General features: G+C 56.6%; 2 protein-coding genes across 11 annotated transcripts in view; one reads left to right on the forward strand and one right to left on the reverse strand.

Annotated features, from left to right (window-relative positions):
• The window catches only part of FAM120B (family with sequence similarity 120B), a 31,768-nt gene extending 29,523 nt beyond the window's left edge, over positions 1–2,245 (reverse strand). For 5 of the 7 annotated variants that reach the window (XM_045577083.1, XM_036425547.2, XM_045577082.1 and 2 more), the window contains exon 1: positions 940–1,022. The gene's annotated coding sequence lies outside the window, so the exon portion shown is untranslated. Of the gene's footprint in view, positions 1–939; positions 1,023–2,153 lie in introns of those variants that run through there. The other 2 variants (XM_045577086.1, XM_036425546.2) reach the window with 1 other exon arrangement.
• Positions 2,246–14,226: 11,981 nt separating this feature from the next.
• Positions 14,227–22,292, forward strand: DLL1 (delta like canonical Notch ligand 1). Of its 4 annotated transcripts, none has more exons than XM_036425557.2 (12): positions 14,227–15,189; positions 15,221–15,348; positions 15,465–15,758; positions 16,237–16,297; positions 16,467–16,724; positions 18,363–18,423; positions 18,863–18,993; positions 19,105–19,274; positions 19,380–19,596; positions 20,282–21,053; positions 21,450–21,564; positions 21,706–22,292. In XM_036425557.2, exons 2-12 carry the CDS (start codon positions 15,295–15,297, stop codon positions 21,739–21,741), a joined length of 2,169 nt encoding a protein of 722 aa, XP_036281450.1. In that variant the 5' UTR covers positions 14,227–15,189; positions 15,221–15,294; the 3' UTR covers positions 21,742–22,292. The 4 variants fall into 4 exon arrangements, with proteins under 4 accessions (XP_036281450.1, XP_036281451.1, XP_036281452.1 ...); XM_036425558.2 differs by having other exon boundaries at positions 21,453–21,564; XM_036425559.2 differs by having other exon boundaries at positions 14,228–15,189; positions 21,654–22,292.
• Positions 22,293–22,634: the final 342 nt, after the last annotated feature.

Genomic DNA, 22,634 nt, shown 5'->3' on the forward strand with positions numbered 1-22,634 from the left:
GTGTGGCTAGAAGCTCTGTTTAAGGGAACAGGAGTGAGCTGAGCTCAGTGGGCAGGGCCAGGCAGCAAAGGAGTGCAGACCACACAGATGCTCATACTTCTTCTGAGAGGAAAGCAGGTGTCAGTCAAGGCTCTCAAGCACCTGCACCTCAGAAGCACTGCCTGCCTGTGTTGTGGAGAAGGGATGGAGGCAGGCAGGATGAAGATAAGTGAGGGGCTATTGGGGACGCTGGTGGTACTGGCTGCCCAAGATCCCACACCCTCCCTATTCTGGAAGAACCCCAAGACTAGAGGGATACAGAATCCTATTTCCTACATCAAAAGACTAGGGAGGGCCGAAACCGGTTTGGCTCAGCGGTAGAGTGTTGGTCTGCGGACTGAAAGGTCCCATGTTCGATTCCGGTCAAGGGCATGTACATTGGTTGCAGGCACATCCCCGGTACGGGGTGTGCAAGAGGCAGCTGGTCGATGTTTCTCTCTCATCGATGTTTCTAGCTCTCTACCCCTCTCCCTTCCTCTCTTTAAGAAAAATCAATAAAATATATATATATTAAAAAAAAGACTAAGGAGGGTAGAGAGAACGTACTCTGGTCCCCCAGACGAACCAAAGACATGGGACCCACATTCCCACACGTGCTCAGTGTACATTCAGTGTACATTCGGGTTCACTGTGCTCTGGGCCATGTGCTAGCAGCTGCCGACAAGGCAGTGAACCAGACAGAGTCCCTGTCTCAGATCTGGATCTTTAAACAGGGAAGCAAAGACTCAGAGTCGTTCAAGAAAGAAGAAACGGGTGTGTGTGTGTACACATGTCAAGATGCATAAAATCATACACTTAAAACATTTCTTTGTTCTATGAATTTTCTGCAAAGAACATGGCTACTTTTTACAACCAGAAAGCCCCATAGCAAACACCCTCTTCAGTCCCTCTGGCACTTACCAGTATTGTGCAGACTCTTGGAAAAGGCACTTCTGCCAGCAAAGGCAGGAGAGCAGGGAGAGTAGTGTGCTGCTGTCACCTGCCTGAGTCACAGACAGTAACGGTAACGAGGACTGGAACCCAACCTGTCTCCAAAGTCTGTATTCCTTTCACTAGGGCTCTAACACCTAACACTTTGCATGTCAGTCCAGAGATCTGTCCTTCCAGAAGGTTCTCCCAGTCAGTCCCTGAGGCCCTGAGAGAATGATCATGAGGGCGGGACAACCCAGATTTGGGCCCCTGGGGAGACCTCTGCCCCCAGAGTTCCCCAATCCCCCTCGAGGGCCAACGAACCACACCACTGTCATAGAAAAGGAAAATGTGTGCAGACCTGTAACCATGGATGCCTTTTAGCCAGATTTCAGGATAAGAATCCAATATAAACTTTTAAATTCATGAGTTAAAGCTAAAAATAATTTATTCATCAGAGACTTCCTCAGGCTCTGACTTACCAGTTCTAACAACTCGCTCCTAAGCTCACAGGGAAAAAGTATGGGAAGGGCACGCGGGGCAGGCACACTCGGCCGAAGGAATGGGGAACGCTGATCTGGGAGAAGCATGCATGCATAAATAAATAAATAAATAAATAAATAAATAAATGTAAAGAAAGCTGACAGACTTAAGATCTGCGAGCTGCCAGGGAGCCTTGAGCTCTGCAGTCCAGCCTCTGGGGTGCGGGGGAGAGAACACGACGAAACGGGGCACCTCGCCTCCGGATTTTTTCCGGTTCTACTCCCGCGACCACCCCGTCTTCCTCAGTGTCCTCGCCTCAACCTGACCCCCACATCCTCCTCCGCCCCGCGGGGCGGGATGATTTTCCCTCCCCTCCCCCTCTCCACACTCGGCCCAAAGCCCTCCCGGACGACGGAGCCGCCGCCCTCGTGCAAGTTCCTGGGCGCGAGGGTCACCCTTCGGGACCCGAGGGTCCAGGACTGGAGGGCGGAGGCCGGGCCGGGCCGGGCAGCGCAGGGGACGGTGAGGTGCACCCAGCGGCGGCGCAGAGGGCGACGCGACGACCGGGCCGCGAGGGCGCCGGCACCGGCCGCCCGAGGGGCGGGAGCACGGCGGCGGGGTGGGGGTAGGCGACGGTCAGACGGGCCGGGGAAGGGGACGGAGGGGAACGGCGGGGCCGCGGGAACTGGGCTCCCGGCAGGGGACTCGCAGGCCGGCCCTACCTAGAGATGCGCCAGCTCAGCCGGAGACGGGCCCGCAAAGCCTGTATCCCGACGCGGCCGCTCGCGCACTTCCGCTTCCGCTCGGAGGCTTCGGTGCAGGAACCGCCCGGGCGTGGGGCGGGGCCGAGACGCGGGGGAAGCGAGGTGCGCATGCGCTGCGCCCGTTGCCTGGGAAACTGCGCGGTGAGGCGGAGAGCGGCGTCTGTACGCGGGCGCTCGGGGCCGCAGCGTGGGCCGCGCTGTGACAGCTCCCGGCGCGGATTGGGGCTCAGTGAATGGGCGGACACCGAGGTGAGCGGGACCCCTCGTCCTGCAGTGCGTTGTCTCAAGGGACGGAGTGTGGACTCGAGGCCACGTCTCGGCCTCTTTTCGCCTTTGGCTGAGCTCCCTTTGCCTCGTGCACAGTTTCCCCTCCTCCCCCTGAAACGCCACCCATTTCTCTGCAGCCAAGAGAACATCCTGGAGCCAAGTGTGATGGCTGAAAAATAGCCTTGAAACCAATCTCATTGATTTTGACAAACGAGCTATCAATAACACCCGGTTAGGGTGCATCCCAAACCCACGCTCATGCACAGTGTCAGGAACGCGAGCCCCAGGGAGCAGGAAACCGTGGAATGTTGCTTCTGAGGAGTCAAAGCACAGATCCAGCACTCAGGGAACTAGCGAATGGACAGGACACCACATGCAAGCATTAGACAGGTTGGGAAGGGATTCTCCATTTGGCATACAGGCTTTCCTTTCCTGTTGACCTATTTTTCCTAAGTAAAATCAACTAATCGTGCTCCACAGTTATTACTGGTTGGGTGCCTAGGGTTACACCAGGAAGTGTGAAGTGGTCTCTAGTCCTAGGGAGCCTCTGCACAGGGTGGTTGAGGAGACAAATGTTAAGTTTAGAAAACAAGCGAAGCCTAGAATAAGGCCTATAAATGTGTGATGAAGAAGGTGGCAAAGAAATGATGTGTGAACTGAGCCAGGAGGAGGGATAGGATCTGAGACGGGATGAGAAGAGGACTTATAGACAGACAGAGCAAACCTCGGAAAGAGATGGAAGTAGGGATCCCGTTTGTGTGGGGGAGGATCCAGGGACTCTGGACTTCAGGAGCAGGAGGTCTGAACTCATAGGCAGTGGCGGCAAGAGAGGCAGGTGGCCGAAGCCCCTCATTGCTAAGTGAGTCCTGCCATTGGGTAGTCCTCATCTGCCTTGCAGAGCTTCCAAAAAAATTTCTGCCTCCCTCCTAAATATACACAGCTGATCAAGGATCAACAGACATTCAAGGAAGATAGGGGGGAAAATTTGAAAGAAAAAAAAAACTGGAAGAAAAAATGTTATAGAAAACTTAATTATCTACAGTCTCTGAAGGTAACATTACATCAATAAGTAAAGATATATAAAGCATTCTAAAATGAGAGCTCTGGAAAAGTCAGGAACTAATAACTTAAATGAGAAAGTTGATAAAGTAAGTTAAAATAAATATCTCTTAGACAATAAAACAAAAAGGACATAGGAAAAGAGAAAACATAAGAAAATTAGAAGATTAAGAATTTCAACATCCGAAAATAGCAATTACAGGAAAGAGAACAGAGAAAATGAGGAAACTACTCATGAAATAATTCAAGAAAACTTGCCAGACGTAAAGACATGTTCTTACGTGGAAAGGCAATCCAGATCCCCCACAGGACAGACCTGAAAAGGTCCACCCCCAGGGACAGCATCACAAAATGTTGGTGATAAAGACCTAGAAGTTCCCTCAGGAAGAAATAGAAGGGCCGTACTTAAGGTATTGGAAATCAGAAAGGCATGGAAGTTCTCAACAAACTCTCGGGAAGCTGAAATTCAATGAAGCATTTTCTTCAAAATTCTGAAGAAATTAATTCAAACATGGAATTCTACTCTCTATGAGACAGTTAAGTGGGAGGGCAGAATAAAGATGTTTTCAAACATGCAGCTCAGAAATATTATCCACCAAATACTTCATTCCAGAAACATGCTGGAGGATATTCTCCAAAATCAAGAAGTCAAGAAAGAGGACTCTCTGGGGCCTGGAGAGCAGGAATCGGGTGGAGAAGAAGCAGTAAGTCCCAGGATGCAGGCTGAGGACCATCTAGATGGGAGAAGGAGGCACTGGAGACATAACTTCAGGAAAAGTGTGACCCAGCAAATATTTGATGTGTTTGAATATTTCCAAAGATCTGTAGAGTCTGGTGACAATAAGTAATAGACAATTAAATAGCATAGGTCTTAGTTATCAATAATGATTACATAATTTAATAAGGTAAATAGCGAATAGTAAGTTAATCAAAAGGATACTATAATATAACTGTTTTTGAGAAATGGGAGCTGATTTTACAGAACACATCTGTATTCATAAACATGTGTTGAAGGGGACCAAAGTTTTGCCACCCCAAAATATGCTTTCTGGGATATTGATTTTAAGAAGTTTATTTTAAGAAACAAAAGACTCAGAAAGAACCTCTGGCCCTCCCCTTAGCTGCCTGGAGGAATCCAGGTAGAAAAACCTGCTTAGAGCAGGAGAGCATCCCCTCAGCATCCCAATAAAGAAGGTGTTTATCACAAGTTTGCTCTTTCTCCTCTACCTGTGAATTGCCTGCTTTCCCTTTGAAATCCCACACCCCTGCCTCCTCCTTTGTTCGAAATGGCAAATAAACCTCCACTACCCAATGCACCTGTGGGTCTCCTATTCTTATGTCACCCCCAAGTCATCCATAGCAAATTCTGGACATGTTCTCTGTGCATTAATTGGCCTCATGCTAATTTGACTATTAGCTCAGCCAGAAGAACTTAGAAGGTGGAGAAAGTGATTTTTCTTGCCGGGACTGGTTTGGCTCAGTGGATAGAGCATCGGCCTGCGGACTGAAAGGTCCCGGGTTTGATTCCGGTCAAGGGCATGTACTTTGGTTGCAGGCACATCCCCAGTAGGGAGTGTGCAAGAGGCAGCTGATTGATGTTTCTAACTCTCTATCCCTCTCTCTTTCTCTCTGTGAAAAATCAATAAAATATATTTTTTTAAAAAAAGAAAAGAAAGAAAGTGATTTTCCTTTGACCTGAAAGTGTCTAGGAAAAGGGGTGGGGGTTAAACCCTCATCTGCTAGGTTAGAATGTCCACAGACAATCCCCATAATTGGAAAAGAAAGACATCACATCAGAAACTTCATAGTTACATGTAGAGGAAGGAATTTGGGGTGGAAATGTGTGGTGTGGGAAGTTTTTTCTTAGAAATCTGGAAATACAATTTGAATTTTGAAATTTGTAAGTATCTTATTCTGATAAAAGGAAAATGCTTTAAATGTTAGTTTAAAGAACTGTTAACTAATGCAAGTGGTTGTTAAGTGGAGCAGTTGTTGCTTTCTAAAGGCTTTTTAATTTGTTTTAATGCTATAATACACTTCAGTGAAGGAAAGGAAAACCCAAAAATTGCTTGCAGATTTTTTTCCTGGGAGACTAAAAGAAGCACATAGAAATCAGCATAACAGGAGAAAAAAAATGTGTGGTTATTCACATATTTTACGACACACACAGACACTTCCATGTGCTCTATTGTACACATCAGCTTTACCAGTGGGGAGAAAATCTAAAACAGGGAATTAAGAATTTATGAAAAAGAGGAAAATAGGAGAGGCAAGAAAGGAAAGGAAAACTGAAGTTTGAAACTAAGGAGAAGTTGGAACATGAAGAGATGAGGTGACCTGGGGAAAGGGTGGATGCAGGACAGGTTTCTCAAGGTAACAAATTGACCTTTTAAATAGCCTTCAACATCAAGGTTTATTTGGAATTAGCTTTAAATTTATTTGAATCCTGAACTGAAGTTCTTTGAATGTAGCAACCACATGGGCCCTAGATTTTATTTAAATACTAGCTCACCATCTGAAAATTGGGTGAGGAAAAAAGGCACATAAAACATATTGACTTCTACATGGTTGATTCATGTCAAATATGACAAGTGTTTTACTGCTGATAAAAAGTGTCATATAGAGCACTAACCAGTTTGGCTCAATGGATAGAGCATCCACCTGTGGACTGAAGGGTTCCAGGTTTGATTCCGGTCAAGGGCATGTACCTTGGTTGCAAGCACATTCCCAGTAGGGGTGTGCAGGAGGCAGCTGATGGATGTTCCTCTCTCATCAATGTTTCTAACTATCCCTCTCCCTCTCTGTACAAAAATCAATTTTATATATATATATATATATATATATATATATATATATATGTAGTATCATATTGAGAGAACATGTCCTCTTCCTCTGAGAGCCATCCTATGTCTGGCTGTGGCTTCTAGGCCCCATGGGCATGGTGGGCGGGAGTGGGCAAAGCCTAAACCCACAATCCACAAGTGTAGAGCTGGGGAGTGCACCTCCTGTGCCCTTATGAGGAGGTGGAAATAAGATGTAGTAGGACCAAGCTACTCCTAATGCTGTAAGTTCTAGGAGACATTGTCTTTTCATTACTTGAATGCCAAACTTAACTGCTCTAATAGTTAAGAGGACTGAGTTAGGGTGTTCTGTTCCTTACAGCTGAAAGTCTGTTTCAGCTTCTGTCCATGAAGGAATAATTCCTACAGAACTCGTTCTTCCATTCTAAACCACTAGGAAACTAGACAAAGTATATGAGTTTACTATTTTCAGATAGGAGACAACAGGGAGTGAAGGAAGCAGATTCCTGAAAGGAAGGAAACCATGGGATGAGCCCAAGGACTGCCCTGATGATACTACTAGTAAAAACAGTGAAATGGATAAACCTGCCGCTGTACTGATCCAGACCAAAGCATGGATGACAGACTACCCAGGCAGACCTTGGAAGATGGTGTTGGCTTTCATCGTCCTGAGGGTAAGGAGGAGACTATTTGAGCAACTGAAGTTGAGACGGAGAAAGTTCTTGAACCTTACTAATGACCAAATCTGACTAAAGAAGAAATAAAAAACCCAAGTAACCCTCTATTTCTTGATGCTATCCTTATTTGTTATATTAAATTTGCAAGTAAAAACTTCCCATGAAAAACACTCCAGACACTGTTGGACTCACCAGTGAATTCTCTCAAGTATGTGAGGAAGACATATTAATCCTACGGACACTCTTTATGAAAATAAAAGAGTAGGCAGAGATCTTTCTCACTTACAGATTAGATAATGATGGAAAGTGTTACCCAGCAAGGTTTGCTGTTCTGTCCGGGAGAAAACGGGAGGCGAAGCTCAACCTGGATGCAGGGCTTGAGGTAAGACTGAAGGGGTTCCAGCTCTGCGTCTTCCTCGGCAGTGGACCTGACTCGGAGAGAGTTCTGGGGTTCAGAACCCAGGCCTTGGGTTCTTCACAGGTGTGCCTCATGAGGGGGTACACTTTGTTTCTGGGCTTGGTTAGACCAGGATAGGACCAGTTGGAGCTGGTCCTGCAGTCACCAGAGCAGCTCTCATTTCTGTTTGGACCTCCAGCCCCCAAGACAGCGACTGGATGAGTAACAAGGAGAACATGGAGTGGCCCTCTCGCTGCCAAGTGCAGGGTGCAGCCAGGTCTGACTCCAGCCGCAGCTTGGAAAGGTGGCTGCCATCAGGGGCCTGGCTCTCCATTTGGTAGACTGTGGACTTAGTTCTAGCCATGGAGAAACACTACTGCTGGGCCCTCAGGAACCTGAAAACAGCTGCATTTCTTGCCTTAATTAACTTGCTACTGCTCACAGGAACAGTTCCAAACGCCACTAAAGCAAATGGTAGTTTGTGATTGTTCCCCAAAGTCCCGACTGCCCAGCCGTGCCCCTGCTTTCCTAGCAACAGCCAGATGTGCAAGTGATGAAAGCACTTCACAGTCAGTTATTGGTGGTGGTGGCTGAGAAACAGTCCCTGCCCCCGCATTCTGTGTCCCCTGGGAGGGGGGTGAGGGGAGAGGTTAAGACCTAAAATTCGGAGAAGGAAGGAAACTGTGGAATTTATGCGGTGCTAGAGTAGGTCCTGCTTTTGAGTTGAAGGAAACGTGTGGATCGGAAGGTGGAAGACATTTGCCTACGTGTGCACCCTCTTTTTCCTCCAATACTTGGGCTGTTTATTGGGGTCCCTTTCTCTCCAGCCCATTGACTGGAGCAGAGCTTTGCAAAGCCGGTCTCCTAGCAGCGAATGCAGAAGGTCCATTCATATTACAATGGCCGGAGAGGAAAGAAAGAGCGTGGTTTGTTTAAACTGCCTCTGTCTTCATTCACAGCCTGATGTCCGTGGGCTTTGTGACACCCACAATGGCACTAAGGACGCTTTGTGGCTGAAAACAAATCAAAACAGAAGAAGGGATGCTTCTCAGATAAGAGAGTCATGCAGCAAAATTGCTAAAAAAGTCCAAGTCTTACATCTGGGATTTATGTTACCTCTTGGCTGTGGGGCCTAGTTGACCAGGCTTTATAAAAACCTCTAGAGTTTGATAAGCAAAAAGGTAAACGGGAACTCGATGTACATTTTTAAAGGCACCCACACCGAAGGGATGGGTCGGCCATGTTGCAGTGGGAGCTATTTAATAATTATCGTTTTTTGTTTGCACAACATTTGGGGAGCCACGCTCAGCACTTGGTGTGTGTTTTCCCGACAAACATACCCAGGCTCTACGGCCCCCAGCCCTCACTGCGGCCCCACCAACATCAGATGTTGCAGGAACCCACGCCCAGTTCAGCGGCAACAGGTGGAAGGTTGAATAGCTTCACACGTTTTTTCGGGAGAGGGGGTGGGGAGAGAGGAAGAGGGGGCGGAGGGCGGGCTTTTGGGAGCCGATTTAAGGATTAGATCAGATGTTATTGCTGGTGAAAAATTAAACAGCCCGGTGCTCTGGGAGCGCAGATTAATATATTTAGTGACCGCGCACAAAGGCCGCCCATTGTGGCCGCGTCTGAATGCCTGTGAATGGGACGGAGCATATGCAGCCTGTCACCGCAGGTGCCCACATCTGTTCTCCCGGGCAGATGCTCGCAGGAAGGGGGCGGGGAGGCAGGGGGAGGAGGCGCTGCCGAAGCCCCGCCTCCCAGGCTCCGGGTCTGGCGGGGACACTCCGCGGGGAGGGCAGCCCGGGCGCCGCGCGCCGGGATAGCGCTGGGGGCGCGTCTCCCTGGCGACTGCGCTGCAGAGCCCGGGGCGCCGGCGGTGATTGACGGGCCTCCCGGGACCGGCGACAGGTGCCCGCGACCTCCCGGGTGGGGCGCGTCCGGGAGAGCGCGGCCTGGGGCAGCCGGCCGCGGCGCCCTTCCTCTCCCTCCTCCATTGTCTCAGTCCCAGGCCTTCTGGTCCAGGTCCGAGCCTTGATGCGGTGACCGCGGCGCGTCCCGGAGTCGGGGTCCGGGGAGCGGACCCCAAAAGCAGTGCGCACGGCAGCCCCTGGGGTACCCGTGGGCCGCCCTAAAGCGCGCCCCCTCCCCCGGCGCAGGGGTGCGCGGCGTGACACCGCTCAAAGCCGTCAGGGTCCGGGGGAGGGGGCCGTAGGTCCCAGCCGACCGGGCCCCTGCCTGCCCAGCAGAGACGTCCTTCCGAGAGGCCGCCACCACCTCCAGGAAGCCCTCCGCGCGCTGCGGTGCGGGGTCGGGGTACAGCAGCCCCCCATCATGCCCCCCGCCGGCCCGGCACGTTCGGTCTCGGGAGGGACCGAGGGACGCAGGGGGAGGGGGTGGGGAGCGCGGCCGAGCAGCTGCGCGGTCATCTGATCCGGACAAAGGCGTCCGGGGCCCGGGCCAGGTAAACACGCGCTTTGTCATGGAGATGGGCGCGCGGCCCCGGCAGATGATCCGCGGTTTCGGGGAGTGACGGCCGCGGCCGGGGGTAGGGAACGGGTTGTGGGGGCAGAGGGTACGCGGGGAGACAGGGAACCGGGAGCGGAGGGAGGGGGCGCGGAGGAGGGGCCGAGCGGGCTGCCCGGGCCGCCGGAGCCACGCGACCGGCCCTTTCTCATGCAAATGCGCACATGCCTCCGCTGGCTCCGCACCCGCTCACGTGGGGCGCCCCAAACCACCGCACCCCACACAACAAAACAGAGCACGTGGGCTGAGGCCTCCCTCCCTCCCTCTCCCCCGCCGCTGCCCCTGGAGGAAAGGAGAGGTTAGGAAACACGCCGGCACCCACTCCGCGGGGCACCCACTCCGCGGCCCGGCCTGCGGTTATGGGAAAGCAAAGACTTCGAAGGAGCTGTCAGGGGTGGTTGTCCCTGGGATTCGGTCTCCCCTCACCCCCCATCCCCCGCCCCCGCTCAGTCTAACCTGCGGGCAGGGGTCGCCATCCTGGGTGTGAGTGGGGGGGTTGGGGGGACAGGCCCCGAGTGTGCTGCGTTGTTGACCCCCCAGCCAGAGGGGAGCCCCGTGTCTAAATAGACGCTAGATGCGCCCCTTCTCTTTACGGATGCGGCTGGCTGGCTGAGGTCAGCGATTTCAAACATTTTCATGTCATGGCACATAAACTGATGACTCAAATGCTGCAGTACCAAAAATATATATCCTTTATCGACCTGACCAAAAAAGACATAATTTGGATTCACTCACACCAGCAGCTATTGTGTTACCTGCTGTCATTTATTTATTTATTTATTTATTTTATTTGACAATCGAAGGGAAAAGAGAGGTCAGTGCCCTGACTGAAGAGGGAGGTATGGCATGCTTTACCAATTTCTGGCTGAAGATCCCTGGTGTAGGTGAGAAGGCATCCTCAGCCAGGGCGGTCCAGGCATGACCCATGTGTCCCATGTCTCCACCACACAGGCCTGGGCCCCCAGCGGCGCCTGGGCTTCGGGACCTGGTCCTCGGGAAGAAGGGAGGAGGCGCCCATGACATCCACAGGCCACATGGGCTCTCACGGCTCCATCCTCACCACAGCACCGCCTGTGGCTGGAGGAGAGGAGGGTGTGGGTGGGATGTGGGGCTCATACTAATGAGTACACATGCTGTGGGCTCCTTCCCTTTCAAGAAAGCTGGCATGTTTGACCAACAGCAGCTTTGCTTCCTGGAAGTTTTTCATTTTGTTGTTCTGAACAAGGACCCTGATTCTTCCTCGGAATAAGGGAACCTCTCTGTTGGGTATACAGCGTTTGGATGGCCTACGAAAACACAAACCCCACTCCAGTCTCCAGACTTGTTTACACAGAACACTGAGCCGGTGGCCGGCCTGAAGTGGGAAGCCCAACCCAGGCATTGTGTACTGCAGCCTGCCTGGCCGCCCACACCCATGGCCAGCACCACACACACCTGAGAAGAGAACCTTCCTTTGGGTGGACAGGGTTTGACCCCAGACTGGGTGCCCACAGGCGCAGGTCACACTCACCACCGAGGATGGGCATGTGTTGTATGATCACGTGGCCCACTAGCACAGTTGGTGAAATAACCAGGGTGTCCAGCAAGCAGAGAGCTCGGCTGTGGTGTCTCTGGGTCCTGCCCTAACCACTGGGCCATCTGGGCTCTGAGCTGCCTGTGCCTGGTGGGAACAAACCACCCAGCAGGAAATCCCTCCCCTCTCCTGTCTGATATATTGGTGCCTTCTCAGCCCTAATGAGCTTTACGTTGTACAGTGAATTTGCTGAGACATCAAAAAGTATTTAAAAGAAAGTTTCCTGCTTTTTCCTAATGAGCAAGGTGAGGATTTATGACGTGTGGGGAAGGAGACAGGGTGTGAGGGCCGACGCAGAGTGAGTCTATTTAACATACGGTGGCCTAAGCTCCTGGCTGCCTTTGGGGGGTTCGGAGCGCTGGGCTGTGGGAGTATAGAGACATGCAGTTAGGGAGTGAAAAAACGCCATTTGGTTCGGAGCAGATGGCTGGCTAGGGGGCTGATGGCGTCTAAAGGCGTGTCATCCCCTTCAGCCTGAGTCCCCAAGGGCTCCCCTTGTCTTCCCAATCAATGAAAATTAAAGTGCAAAGAAAGGGTGAATAGTTGGACCTCGAGTCTCTCCTTTGTTCCTCCCAGCTACTGGTGTGCAGGAGTTAAACTACAACAGGCTCCCATAGAAACACAGAGTTAAACAGTCTCCTCAACCCGGCCTCGGAGGGAGGGGGAGCCCACGTGGAGTGGGAGGAGGAGGAGGAGGAGGAGAGAGGAGGGGAAGAAGAAAGGAGGAAAGAAGAGCAGGCGAGGAGGAAGGAGAAAGACCCGTTCTGCTTGATTTCCCCGACACAGAACCGCGTGGCATAAATTAAGTGGGGGAAGAATGAGCGCTTTGGGCAGGATTCTGATGGATTTTACGACGCCTTTCAGTTCCGCTTTGCTGCTGTAATCGAGAAATCTGTGCCGTGTCAATTTAACAAATACTCGGTGCTGAGGGGGTTTGTTAAAGATTTGGGGCAAGTCTCCCCCCGCCCAAGGTTTAAGCCCTTGCGTGTGGAACTTATTTCCAGTTTTCTAACCTGCATGCAAACGGGCCTGTTTCCTATTCCATTTCCTAATTAAAAGGTTCCTGATATTTCATTTTTGGTGGAGTCTACTCCCAGCCTCTGAGGCATAGAGCATTCAGAGTCCACACTCCACTCTTCCTCTGATCTCTCTGCTCCTGTGAGCCTGCACTTCCCACCTCTCCCCCTGCACCACAACCCCTCCCACACCCACACCTCCACCTCTCCCCCCATGCACACGCACCCCCCCACCCCCCCACACCCGTACTACACTCACATGCACACTCCCCCCCCCCCCCCCCCCCCCGCCCCAGTACACCAGTTCCCATGCTGTGGGGGCGCAGAGTTGCAGAGGGAACATGGATGTCCTGGAAAAAGGATGCTGACACTAGGTGGCAAGATTAAATTAGGATTGGCCAGGGCGCCAGGGTGGTGAGTCCTGCAAAGTCACCGGGGCGGCTGGGCTGGGAGAGCCTCTGTTTGTCTCTGGCACTTTTGAAGCTTCCATTTGCTTGGAACCACACAGTAGGGGGTTCTGGTGGGGCCCTAGCCAGCCTTTCTCACCACGGCCTTAAACGTGATTTCCGGTGACCGCACAGGCAGCAGCGGGGACCCCGAGTGGAAAAAGTCACAAGAGACTCTCAGATTGTGTGCACAGCGGACCGACTGAGGATCCCAAACTTCGTGATCCTGACGTCGGCCTCAGTGAAAGCCCATTTGGCCAGGAAGAGCGAGCGGTTCCCACCAATAAGGCGGCCGCACCTGGCTGTGCTGCGATCTAAGGGACACCTCCCGCTCACACCCTGTGGCAGGAGGAAGCTGTGTGTGTGTGTGTTGGGAATGTGAAGGCGGAGCAGCGGGGGGTGGGGACCTCGGAGTGGTGCCAGGGCAGGAGTGTGCGCCCACCTTCCTTCTTGCTCACCACGCGAGCAGGAGAGCAATTTGGAGAATTCATTGTGTGATACGGTACTCTCGGCCCTCCCAATAAACTCATTTCCCTTTAAAATAAATGAAAACAAAGTTCCAGTGTTGATGGACGTGTAGACCTCATCAGGTGATGGTGCGCAGAGGTGGCGGCGGGGCGGCGGGTCCCGGGCCTGTGCCGGACATTGTGGCGGCGGGCCGGGCGGAGGGAGCTCGCATTGTGCGGAGCAGGTGCGGCCGCATTACCATACAGCTGAGCGCACAAAGAGCCCCTGATTCGCCTGCACAATAACAGGCGCCCTAATGACAGCCACGCGAGCGGCACACACCGAACTCACTTTTACCCGGGAGGGCGCCGAGGGGAGACACCGGAGAGGCCGGACCCGGGCAGGCGGCGGCGGCGGCCGGGCAGCGCGGGGAGGGTGCGTGAACGCGGGGCGGAGGGCTGTCGTTGGCGGCGTCGGTGTCTCCGGGCGGGGGACGCGCTACGGCCCCGCCCTCCAGCGGCCGCGGGGATCCCGGTCCCCGGCCACTGGCTCGCCCCCGGGCCCCCTCCGTGCGGGCCCTGCGTCCCCGGACGCAAAGCCGCAGTCGGCCGGGAGGTGGATGAGGTCAGACCTCCCCAAACTTCTCGAAACTGCCCTGTCTCCCGCCACCCGCTGCCGCGGTGCCCGCTCCTGTCCTGCGGTGCCCCGGCCCCCTCCCCGTAGACTCCGCCTTCGGAAGAGGCCGCCCGGGAAGGCGGCCCGCGGGGAGCGGGGCCTCTAGCTTCGCCCCCTCCCTTCCCGGAGCTCCGGCCCCCGCGCGCGGGGAGACTGTCTCTCCCGCCGCGTCCAGCGCTCAGGCCGGGGCGCTCGGCGGGCGGAGGCGCGCGCCCCGCGGTCCCCGGGCTCCGCGCGCCCGTGGCCGGGAGGCAGCCGCGGAGGCCGGGCCGCGGCCCCGGCGCCGGAACCGGGGGGATCCTCGCGGCAGCGTTCCGCCGGCATGTAAATGAGCGCCCGGGGAGGCGGGGCGGGCGCGGGGGCCGGAGGGCGGAGGGAGTTGCACATTTTACAGCTCACTGACCATTTGGCGAGCCTTTGAGAGGAGGGTTGGAGAGTGGCTCCTTTGTGACAGCTCCGCCAGATTGGGGGCCGCTCATTTGCATCTCATTAGCCATGCGGACGGCCGGCGGGATATAAGGGCGCGGCGCCGGCGGAGCCAGACCCTCGGCGCGCACCCGCGGACCGGCGGCCGGCGCTCGGGAGCTACGAGGACGGGCTGGGCGCGGAGCCTCCTCCCACGGCCTCCCGCCCCGCGCGTGTTCACTCGGATGGCACCGGCTGGGCTCCTCGGAGCGACGCGACTCTCCGGGGTGGCGCGGGCGGCAACGGGGCCCCGGGCTGCGCCCCGAGCGCCCGCCGCGGCCAAGTGACCGGCTCAGCCGGGATCCCGACGCGCCTCGATCCCCGGACCGCGCCTCCCACAGGGCTCTGGGCGGCCCCCGCCGTTCCCGGGCGCTGAACCGACCGCCTGGACGCGTCCTCCCTCCCTCCCTCCTGCCGCTCGTCTTTTTCCTGCGAAGACGCCGGAGACAAAACCAGGAAGCGGGCGACCCTCGCCCACTCGTGGATTGGAAGCACGAGAGGAAACCGAAAGTTGCCGCTGCAGGAGCGACTTCCCCGAGCGAGCCCTGTCCTCGCGCGTCGCCGGGGCCGCAGCCGCAGGGCGACCGGGAGCCGGGCCTGGACCAGCCGGCCGGACCCGGGGAGTCCGGTCTCCCGCAGGCCAGGCGGCCTCCTGCCGCCCCGCTCGGCGCGCGCTCGGCCTCGCACCCCGCCGCCGCTTGGAGGGAGGCCCTGCGGACGCCAGGGGGGCCGGCGAGGCGGGCGGTGGCCATGGGCCGCCGGGGCGCCCTGGCCCTCGCCGTGGCCGCGGCCCTGCTGTGCCAGGTGAGTGTCCGGCCGCGGGGCCGGGGCAGGACGCTGCGCGCCCCGGAGCGAAGGCGAGCCCAGAGGGCCCCGCGCCCGGCCCCGCGCTCATCCGCTGCCCCGCCGCTGTCCCGCAGGTCTGGAGCTCGGGGGTGTTCGAGCTGAAGCTGCAGGAGTTCGTCACCCGGAAGGGGCCGCCGGGAGACCGCAGCTGCTGCCGCGGGTCCGCGGGTCCGCCGTGCGCCTGCAGGACCTTCTTCCGTGTGTGCCTCAAGCACTACCAGGCCAGCGTGTCGCCCGAGCCGCCCTGCACCTATGGCAGCGCCGTCACGCCCGTGCTGGGCGTCGGCTCCTTCAGCCTCCCCGACGGCGCGAGCGCCCACCCCGCCTTCAGCAACCCCATCCGCTTCCCGCTGGGCTTCACCTGGCCGGTGAGCCACCTGGGGCGGGCGGGCCTGGGCTGGCGGTGACAGCGGGGCGGGTGAGGCCAAGCTGGGCGGACCCTCCCTCCCGGACTCGGGGCCCAGCCCCGCCCCACGAGCCCTTCCGTGGAAAGGCCCTCGTCCCCCGCGGAGTGGGCTGGTCGCGCGGCCTGCCTTGCGCGTGGTCCCCCCCCTCGCGGGTCCATCCCCTGCAGACCGAGGACAGCCGGCCCCGCCTGCTCTGCGCAGTCCCTTTCTTTCCTTTTTTTTTTTTTTTTTTTTTTTTTTTTTTTTTTTTTTTTTTTACGTGATATCCTGTACTAACAGGCTGTAAAAACACGCCAGGAAATCACTCTTTAAAAAGTTCTTCCATTTCCTTGAGGAAAGTGAAAACACCGCCCAGGTCGCTAACAGCCCCAGGCCTGATGTGTGCCCAGGCTCAGCGTTTGAGAGAAGGTTCTAGTTTCCCTGTCTCCCCTTCTCCCAGGGCACCTTCTCTCTGATCATCGAAGCTCTGCACACAGATTCTCCCGACGACCTCGCCACAGGTAAACACTTCCCCCCAAACCCCAGAACTCTGCGACCCTGTGCCTATGGCTCAGTCTGTGCCCTCACTCTGCAGAGCCACAGGGCAGAGGGTCTGGTCCCCCTGCAGGGTGGGCCTCCCTGGCCTGTCCCAGGTGCAGAGCCAGCACTCACAGGGTGCCTCTCCCGCAGAAAACCCCGAGCGGCTCATCAGCCGGCTGGCCACACAGAGGCACCTGACGGTGGGTGAGGAGTGGTCCCAGGACCTGCACAGCAGCGGCCGCGCTGACCTCAAGTACTCCTACCGCTTTGTGTGCGACGAGCACTACTATGGAGAGGGCTGCTCTGTCTTCTGCCGGCCCCGGGATGACGCCTTCGGACACTTCACCTGCGGGGAGCGGGGGGAGAAGGTGTGCAACCCCGGCTGGAGGGGCCAGTACTGCACCGAAGGTGGGTCCGGGGTCCGAGGGCTGCTCCCCTCAGCTTACTCCTTTCCCAGGGAGCGGAGGGGCATTTGGTGGGCCTGGATCCAGGCTATTAGCACTAGAGAGGGGTTCCGTGGGGAACAGAGTCTGGGGAGCCCTGGAGACTTGCCAAAACTTCGGTCAACTGGTTGTGGGGTTGGGTCAACTCAGACATTTTAACTTCCTCTATGGGAAGCTGCCCTTCTTAATCAGGGAGGATTTTGGAGACAGGCCAGGGGTCAGGAAGTCAGTGAGGGAGAGGGGGGAGGAAGGAAGGGAGGAACGGAGGGCAGCATGGGGTGTTGGCGTTGGTCTGTTGGCCGCTGTGAACCAGTTCTTTTTGCTGGGACAGCATCTCAGTGCAAAGTGCTTAATTCTCTGAAGTTGGGGCAGTTGGCCTCTTCTCAGAGCTTGTGGGATATGCACAGGCTGTCTGATGTTGTCACCTGTGGGGATGGGTGCATGTGGAGGCCGGGGGTACCAGGCCTGCGTGGGGGGGACCCCTTTACGAGGGACCTAGGCCTTCCTGCCCGTCTTCGCTTGTCCTGGCAGCCAGGACAGGCCAGCAGCTGCTCTGCAGCCGCAGGGAACCAGAGCTGGGAGTGGGGGCTGTGAGGACCTGAAGGCTCCTGGGCCTGGTTCAGGTGGATCCGGAGGCCTCTCCCTAGCCTGCAATGTACCCCCTGCCGCCGGCACAGCCAGGGATCTGGTTCCCCTGCAGTCAGGGTGGGTCCCGGAGCTCCCAGACCCCCGGGGCAGGCAGCCTCCCCGGAGGTGCACTCCGGGACGGGTCTATGCCTGGGGTGTGGTGCCCTTTACTCCACGCCCATCAGCTCCTTAGGCACTTGGAGTTCCACTCTGGCCCGAGCGGCTCTGTTGTCCTAAAAACTTGTGGAGCGGCTTGTTAATGAGTTTCATAACCAGGCATAACCAGACCAGGAAGCCAGCCAGGCCCCCCCCCCAGGCCTGCTGCTCCCTTCCTCACTGTCCTCTCTCTTCTTCACTGTGGGGTAGCCACAGACTCAAACTTTTTTCTTCTTATTCAAACACTGGAGTCTCTCCCCGCCCCCAGCCCGCGCGTGCCATCCATTAGATGCCGGCAGGGATAGGCGCAGGGACGCACGCCGGCTCCCATTGGCGGAAAGGGCGCGCGTGCACGTGTATGTGTGTGTGTGTGGTGTGTACACGCCGGGGTGTGTGGGGTGGGGGCCGGGGTGAGGGCCGTATTGTTGCACGGGGCAGCTGCTGGGAGAGAGCAGACAATGGAGCAGCTGTCTTGCCCTGGTCTCTGCAGACCAGCTGTCCACCCTTATCTACACACACACTTTCTGGGTATTAAGAGGTGGAGCTTTGTGCATAGAATTGGGAAGTGGGGGAGGAGGTGGGGAAGGACTTCTGACCCTCTCTCAGAAGAAAAGGGGATGGGGAGGGGGAGGGGGTTCCTCCATCTTTTGTCCCTGAGCGGCTGTGTTAAGAAGAATGCTCACCCGCCCGGCTGAGTAAAGTCCACGGTTACCAGGCAGGACGGAGATTAGTTCAGGGGCCGGAGGGAGCCCTGGGAGTGCGGCCGGTGGCCCTGTGGCCCCAGGAGCGCAGCCTGACCCTGGTATTTTCTTTGCTGTAGCAATCTGCCTGCCCGGATGCGATGAGCAGCATGGGTTTTGTGACAAGCCAGGGGAATGCAAGTAAGTTTGCAAAAGCCGCTTTTCCTGTCCGGTGGTCCTTGTACAGCGAGTGTGTGTGTAAGCTCTCCAGGCGACCGTTTGTAAAACTGGTGTGAGACTAGCTGGTGGGCTGTGATTCAGGTGTTTCTACTCCATACGTGTATGGAAATGTGTAAGGTCACGGCTTGTCAGTCTGCTCAGCTCCCTGGTTGTGGGAACTCATAGACAGTAGTTGAAAAATGACAGTTTACTTGGGGTCAGACTTGGTGTGCAGTAGAATCCCCCAGGGAGCTGCCAGATGACCCAGGAGGCAGACCCTGAGGACCCTAGGAGATTCCCATCTTGCCTGTTTGAGAACCAGGAGCAGGTGCTGCTGGGAGGCAGTTTTCTGTGAGCAGGAGATGCTTTGTCGCCCTGGGCAAAGGCCGATGCCCCCTGACCCTGTCCTCTCGCCCCCTAGGTGCCGAGTGGGCTGGCAGGGCCGCTACTGTGACCAGTGCATTCGGTACCCGGGCTGTCTCCATGGCACCTGCCAGCAGCCCTGGCAGTGCACCTGCCAGGAGGGCTGGGGGGGCCTCTTCTGCAACCAGGGTGAGCCTCCCGTCCCCCGCAGGCAGCGGGACTCCAGCTCCTTCCTGGGAAGGTGCGGCCTTCCCGGCCTGACCTTGGACTTCCCTCCTCTTCCTCCCCCACCCCTCTCAGACCTCAACTACTGCACGCACCACAGGCCCTGCAGGAACGGGGCCACCTGCACCAACACAGGCCAGGGCAGCTACACCTGCTCCTGCCGGCCCGGGTTCACCGGGGCCACCTGTGAGGACCAGGTGGACGAGTGCGGCCCCGGCCCCTGCAGGAACGGGGGCAGCTGCACGGTGAGTCTGGGCGCGAGGGCTGGGGCTGCGTGGGCCCTGGCTGGACCCGGACCCCGCGGGTCTGCGGAGAAGCTTTAAGGAACCTTCCATCGTCCTCGTCCGTAGGACCTGGAGAATGGCTTCTCCTGCACCTGTGCACCCGGCTTCTACGGCAGCGTCTGCGAGCTGAGCGCCATGGCCTGTGCGGACGGGCCTTGCTTCAACGGGGGGCGCTGCTCCGACAACCCTGAGGGAGGCTATACCTGTCGCTGCCCCGCAGGCTTCTCCGGCTTCAACTGCGAGAAGAAGGTGGACGCCTGTAGCTCCTCGCCCTGCGCCAACGGTAAGGGCAGCCACTGACGAGGGCGTCGGGAGCTCACGTCTGACCTCGGGCTGGGCCCGGGGCTTTGCGAGCCACCATGAGCTTACAGAGCCCTGTGATCTGAACACAGAGACATTCTAGGATGCTGCAGGGGAAAATGGGGGAGGGCACAGCTCGCTCGAGTCCCACGCTGCCCAGGCAGGTGCCACCCTCCAGCCAGCCACCTGGTTTGGAGGGAAGCCCAGCCCTGCACGGTCAACCAAGTAGCCGTCCGGTGTGTCTGTGGGGAAGAGTGGGTGGGATGCTAAGCACCGATGGAGGGGGCGTGCCAGTCGCTCGGACGGCTGCGCTCTTGTCCTGTGGCCCCGGGAGGCCCAGCCGAGGGCTCTGTGAGCGCACGGCCCTGCTTCCTCCCGCTCACCCTGCCCCCTCCCGGGCTCCTCGCTGGACTGCTCACTGTCTCCGTGACCTGGTCCCTCGTTGGTGGCTGTTGGGCTGCAGGGAGGAAGGCGGGGCTGTGCACCCGCACATCACAGCGCGGCCACTGTGGGTCTCGAGGGGTGTCATCAGTCTCAGAGCCGGCAGCTCCCCCTGGCGTGAGAGTGGTGCAGGAACGGGGGCCGCTGCAGCCCCTTCAGGCCGCAGGCCTTGGCCTCTCCCGTGGGACCTCGGCAGCGGACACACAGCACGGGCCCCTGTGTTTCAGGTGCGCAGTGCGTGGACCTGGGCGACGCCTACATGTGCCGCTGCCAGGCCGGCTTCTCGGGGCGGCACTGCCAGGACAACGTGGACGACTGCGCCTCCTCCCCCTGTGCTCACGGTGGCACCTGCCGGGACGGCGTGAACGAGTTCTCTTGCACCTGCCCGCCCGGCTACGGTGGCAGGAACTGCAGCACGCCCGTCAGCCGGTGCGAGCACGCGCCCTGCCACAACGGCGCCACCTGCCACGAGAGGGCCCGCCGCTACCTATGCGAGTGCGCCCGGGGCTACGGGGGCCCCAACTGCCAGTTCCTGCTCCCCGAGCCGCCCCAGGCCCCCGTGGTGGACCCGGACGGGCCCTTCCCCTGGGTGGCCGTCTGCGCGGGCGCGGTCTTGGTGCTCGTGCTGCTGCTGGGCTGTGCTGCTGCGGGGGTCTGTGTGCGGCTGAGGCTGCAGAAGGGCCCACCCCCCGCCGACCCCTGCCACGGGGAGACGGAGACCATGAACAATCTGGCCAGCTGCCAGCGGGAGAAGGCCGTGTCCGTCAGCGTCATCGGGGCCACGCAGATCAAGAACACCAACAAGAAGGTGGACTTCCACGGGGACCACGGCAGCGACAAGAACGGCCCCAAGGCCCGCTACCCCGGGGTGGACTATAACCTGGTGCCCGAGCCCCACGGCGAGGACTCCACCTCCAGGGACCCTCACGGCAAGCGCGATGCCAAGTGCCAGCTGCAGGGCTCTCCCGGGGAGGAGAAGGGCGCCCCGACACTCAGGGGGTGAGTGCTGTGCTTCAGGAAGGCGTCTGGGAGGCCCCCTGGGGAGGGCCTTGGGTGATTTGAGCCGAGCTGGGCAAGAGTGTTCTCTGAGTTCTGGTCATTTCCCCGTTCAAACATGTTTGCCCGGCTGGTGTGGCTCAATGGATTGAGCATCGACCTATGAACCAGGAGGTCACTGTTGGATTCCCCGTCAGGGCACATACCCAGTTGTGGGCTCCATCCCCAGGATGGGTTATGCAGGGGCTGATTCATGATTCTCTCATCATTGATACCTCTCTCTCTCTTTTTCTCTCTCTCTCTCTCCCATTCTCACCTCCTCTCTGAAACCAGGAGGAATACGTTGAGAAGGAAGTGTTGGCACATGCTTATTGTGGTTCTGGTTTGCTTTCCTTTGAGCAGGGAAGCACCTGACAGGAAAAGGCGGGACTCGGTGTACTCCACGTCGAAAGACACCAAGTACCAGTCGGTGTTTGTCATCTCAGAGAAGGACGAGTGTGTCATAGCCACTGAGGTGGGTGTGGGCAGGGCCCTCGAAGGCAGGAGCGAAACATCCGTCTGGACTTAGAGCTAACTTCCTTTTCTGTCTCGTTGGCCCTCTAGGTATAAAATTGAGGTGACATGGCAAAGTTCCCGTTTCTCTTAAACTACATAGAATTCCAAGGATCTATGCCCCAACGGATGCTGCTGAGAGGGAGAAGGAGGCTTTGTGAAGGCGGTGGGCCGCGGCCGCGGGCTCGGGCTCTTCCGGGATGCCTGCTGCACTCTGCCTTTTCGCGACGCCTCCATTGCACTATGGACAGTTGCTTTTGAGAAATATATATTTAATGAGTGGACTGAATGACGACAGGAGACGCATGCACTGCCCGGAGTGTATATTTTGGATTTTTATGAGCCAGTCTTTCTTGAACTAGAATCACAAACACTGCCTTTATCGTCCTTTTTGATACTAAAATGTGTTGTTGTTTTTTTTCTAGGTGGGAAAAGATGTGTGTTATTTTTTGACTTGTAAAAATATTTTTCATGATATCTGTAAAGCTTGAGTATTTTGTGATGTTCATTTTTTTATAATTTAAATTTTTGGTAAATATGTACAAAGGCACTTCGGGTCTATGTGACTATATTTTTTGTATATAAATGTATTTATGGAATATTGTGCAAATGTTATTTGAGTTTTTTACTGTTTTGTTAATGAAGAAATCCCTTTTTAAAATATTTTTCCAAATAAATATTACGAATGGCAGCCTGTGGCATGCTGGCTTTCTGCCCAAAGCTCTGAGAACAGACATAGCCGGGCCCTAATTTTCCATTTTTAACATCTTTCCTGGTTTCCTGGGATCGAGTCAAAGCAGCCTTCCTGGCTCCTGGGCCCATTCAGAGAACCGTCCCGCTATCCCTGTGGGGTCAGCCTGAGGAGCAGCCGGACCCCGGAGCAGCCTCGCCACTTGGCGGCCCGGCCACCCTGCTTCCCACCTTCCTTCCTTCCTAAGGACGGAGCAGACACTGTGAGGAACGCCACGGCAAAGCCTGACTCAGAGTGATACTGATTCTCGGTTTGTTTGTGGGTTTATTTCCAGTTAATTC

The sequence above is a fragment of the Pipistrellus kuhlii genome, unplaced genomic scaffold (assembly GCF_014108245.1).
Source record: "Pipistrellus kuhlii isolate mPipKuh1 unplaced genomic scaffold, mPipKuh1.p scaffold_m20_p_82, whole genome shotgun sequence".
Classification (NCBI taxonomy): Eukaryota; Metazoa; Chordata; class Mammalia; order Chiroptera; family Vespertilionidae; genus Pipistrellus; species Pipistrellus kuhlii.

Excerpts from the sequence above, each read along its gene's own strand:
- DLL1 (XM_036425557.2), top strand. The coding sequence starts at position 15,295 with ATGGGCCGCCGGGGCGCCCTGGCCCTCGCCGTGGCCGCGGCCCTGCTG. Across the intron at positions 18,424-18,862 it reads GACAAGCCAGGGGAATGCAA|GTGCCGAGTGGGCTGGCAGG; the intron begins GTAAGTTTGCAA and ends CTCGCCCCCTAG. Across the intron at positions 21,054-21,449 it reads GGCGCCCCGACACTCAGGGG|CAGGGAAGCACCTGACAGGA; the intron begins GTGAGTGCTGTG and ends CTTTCCTTTGAG.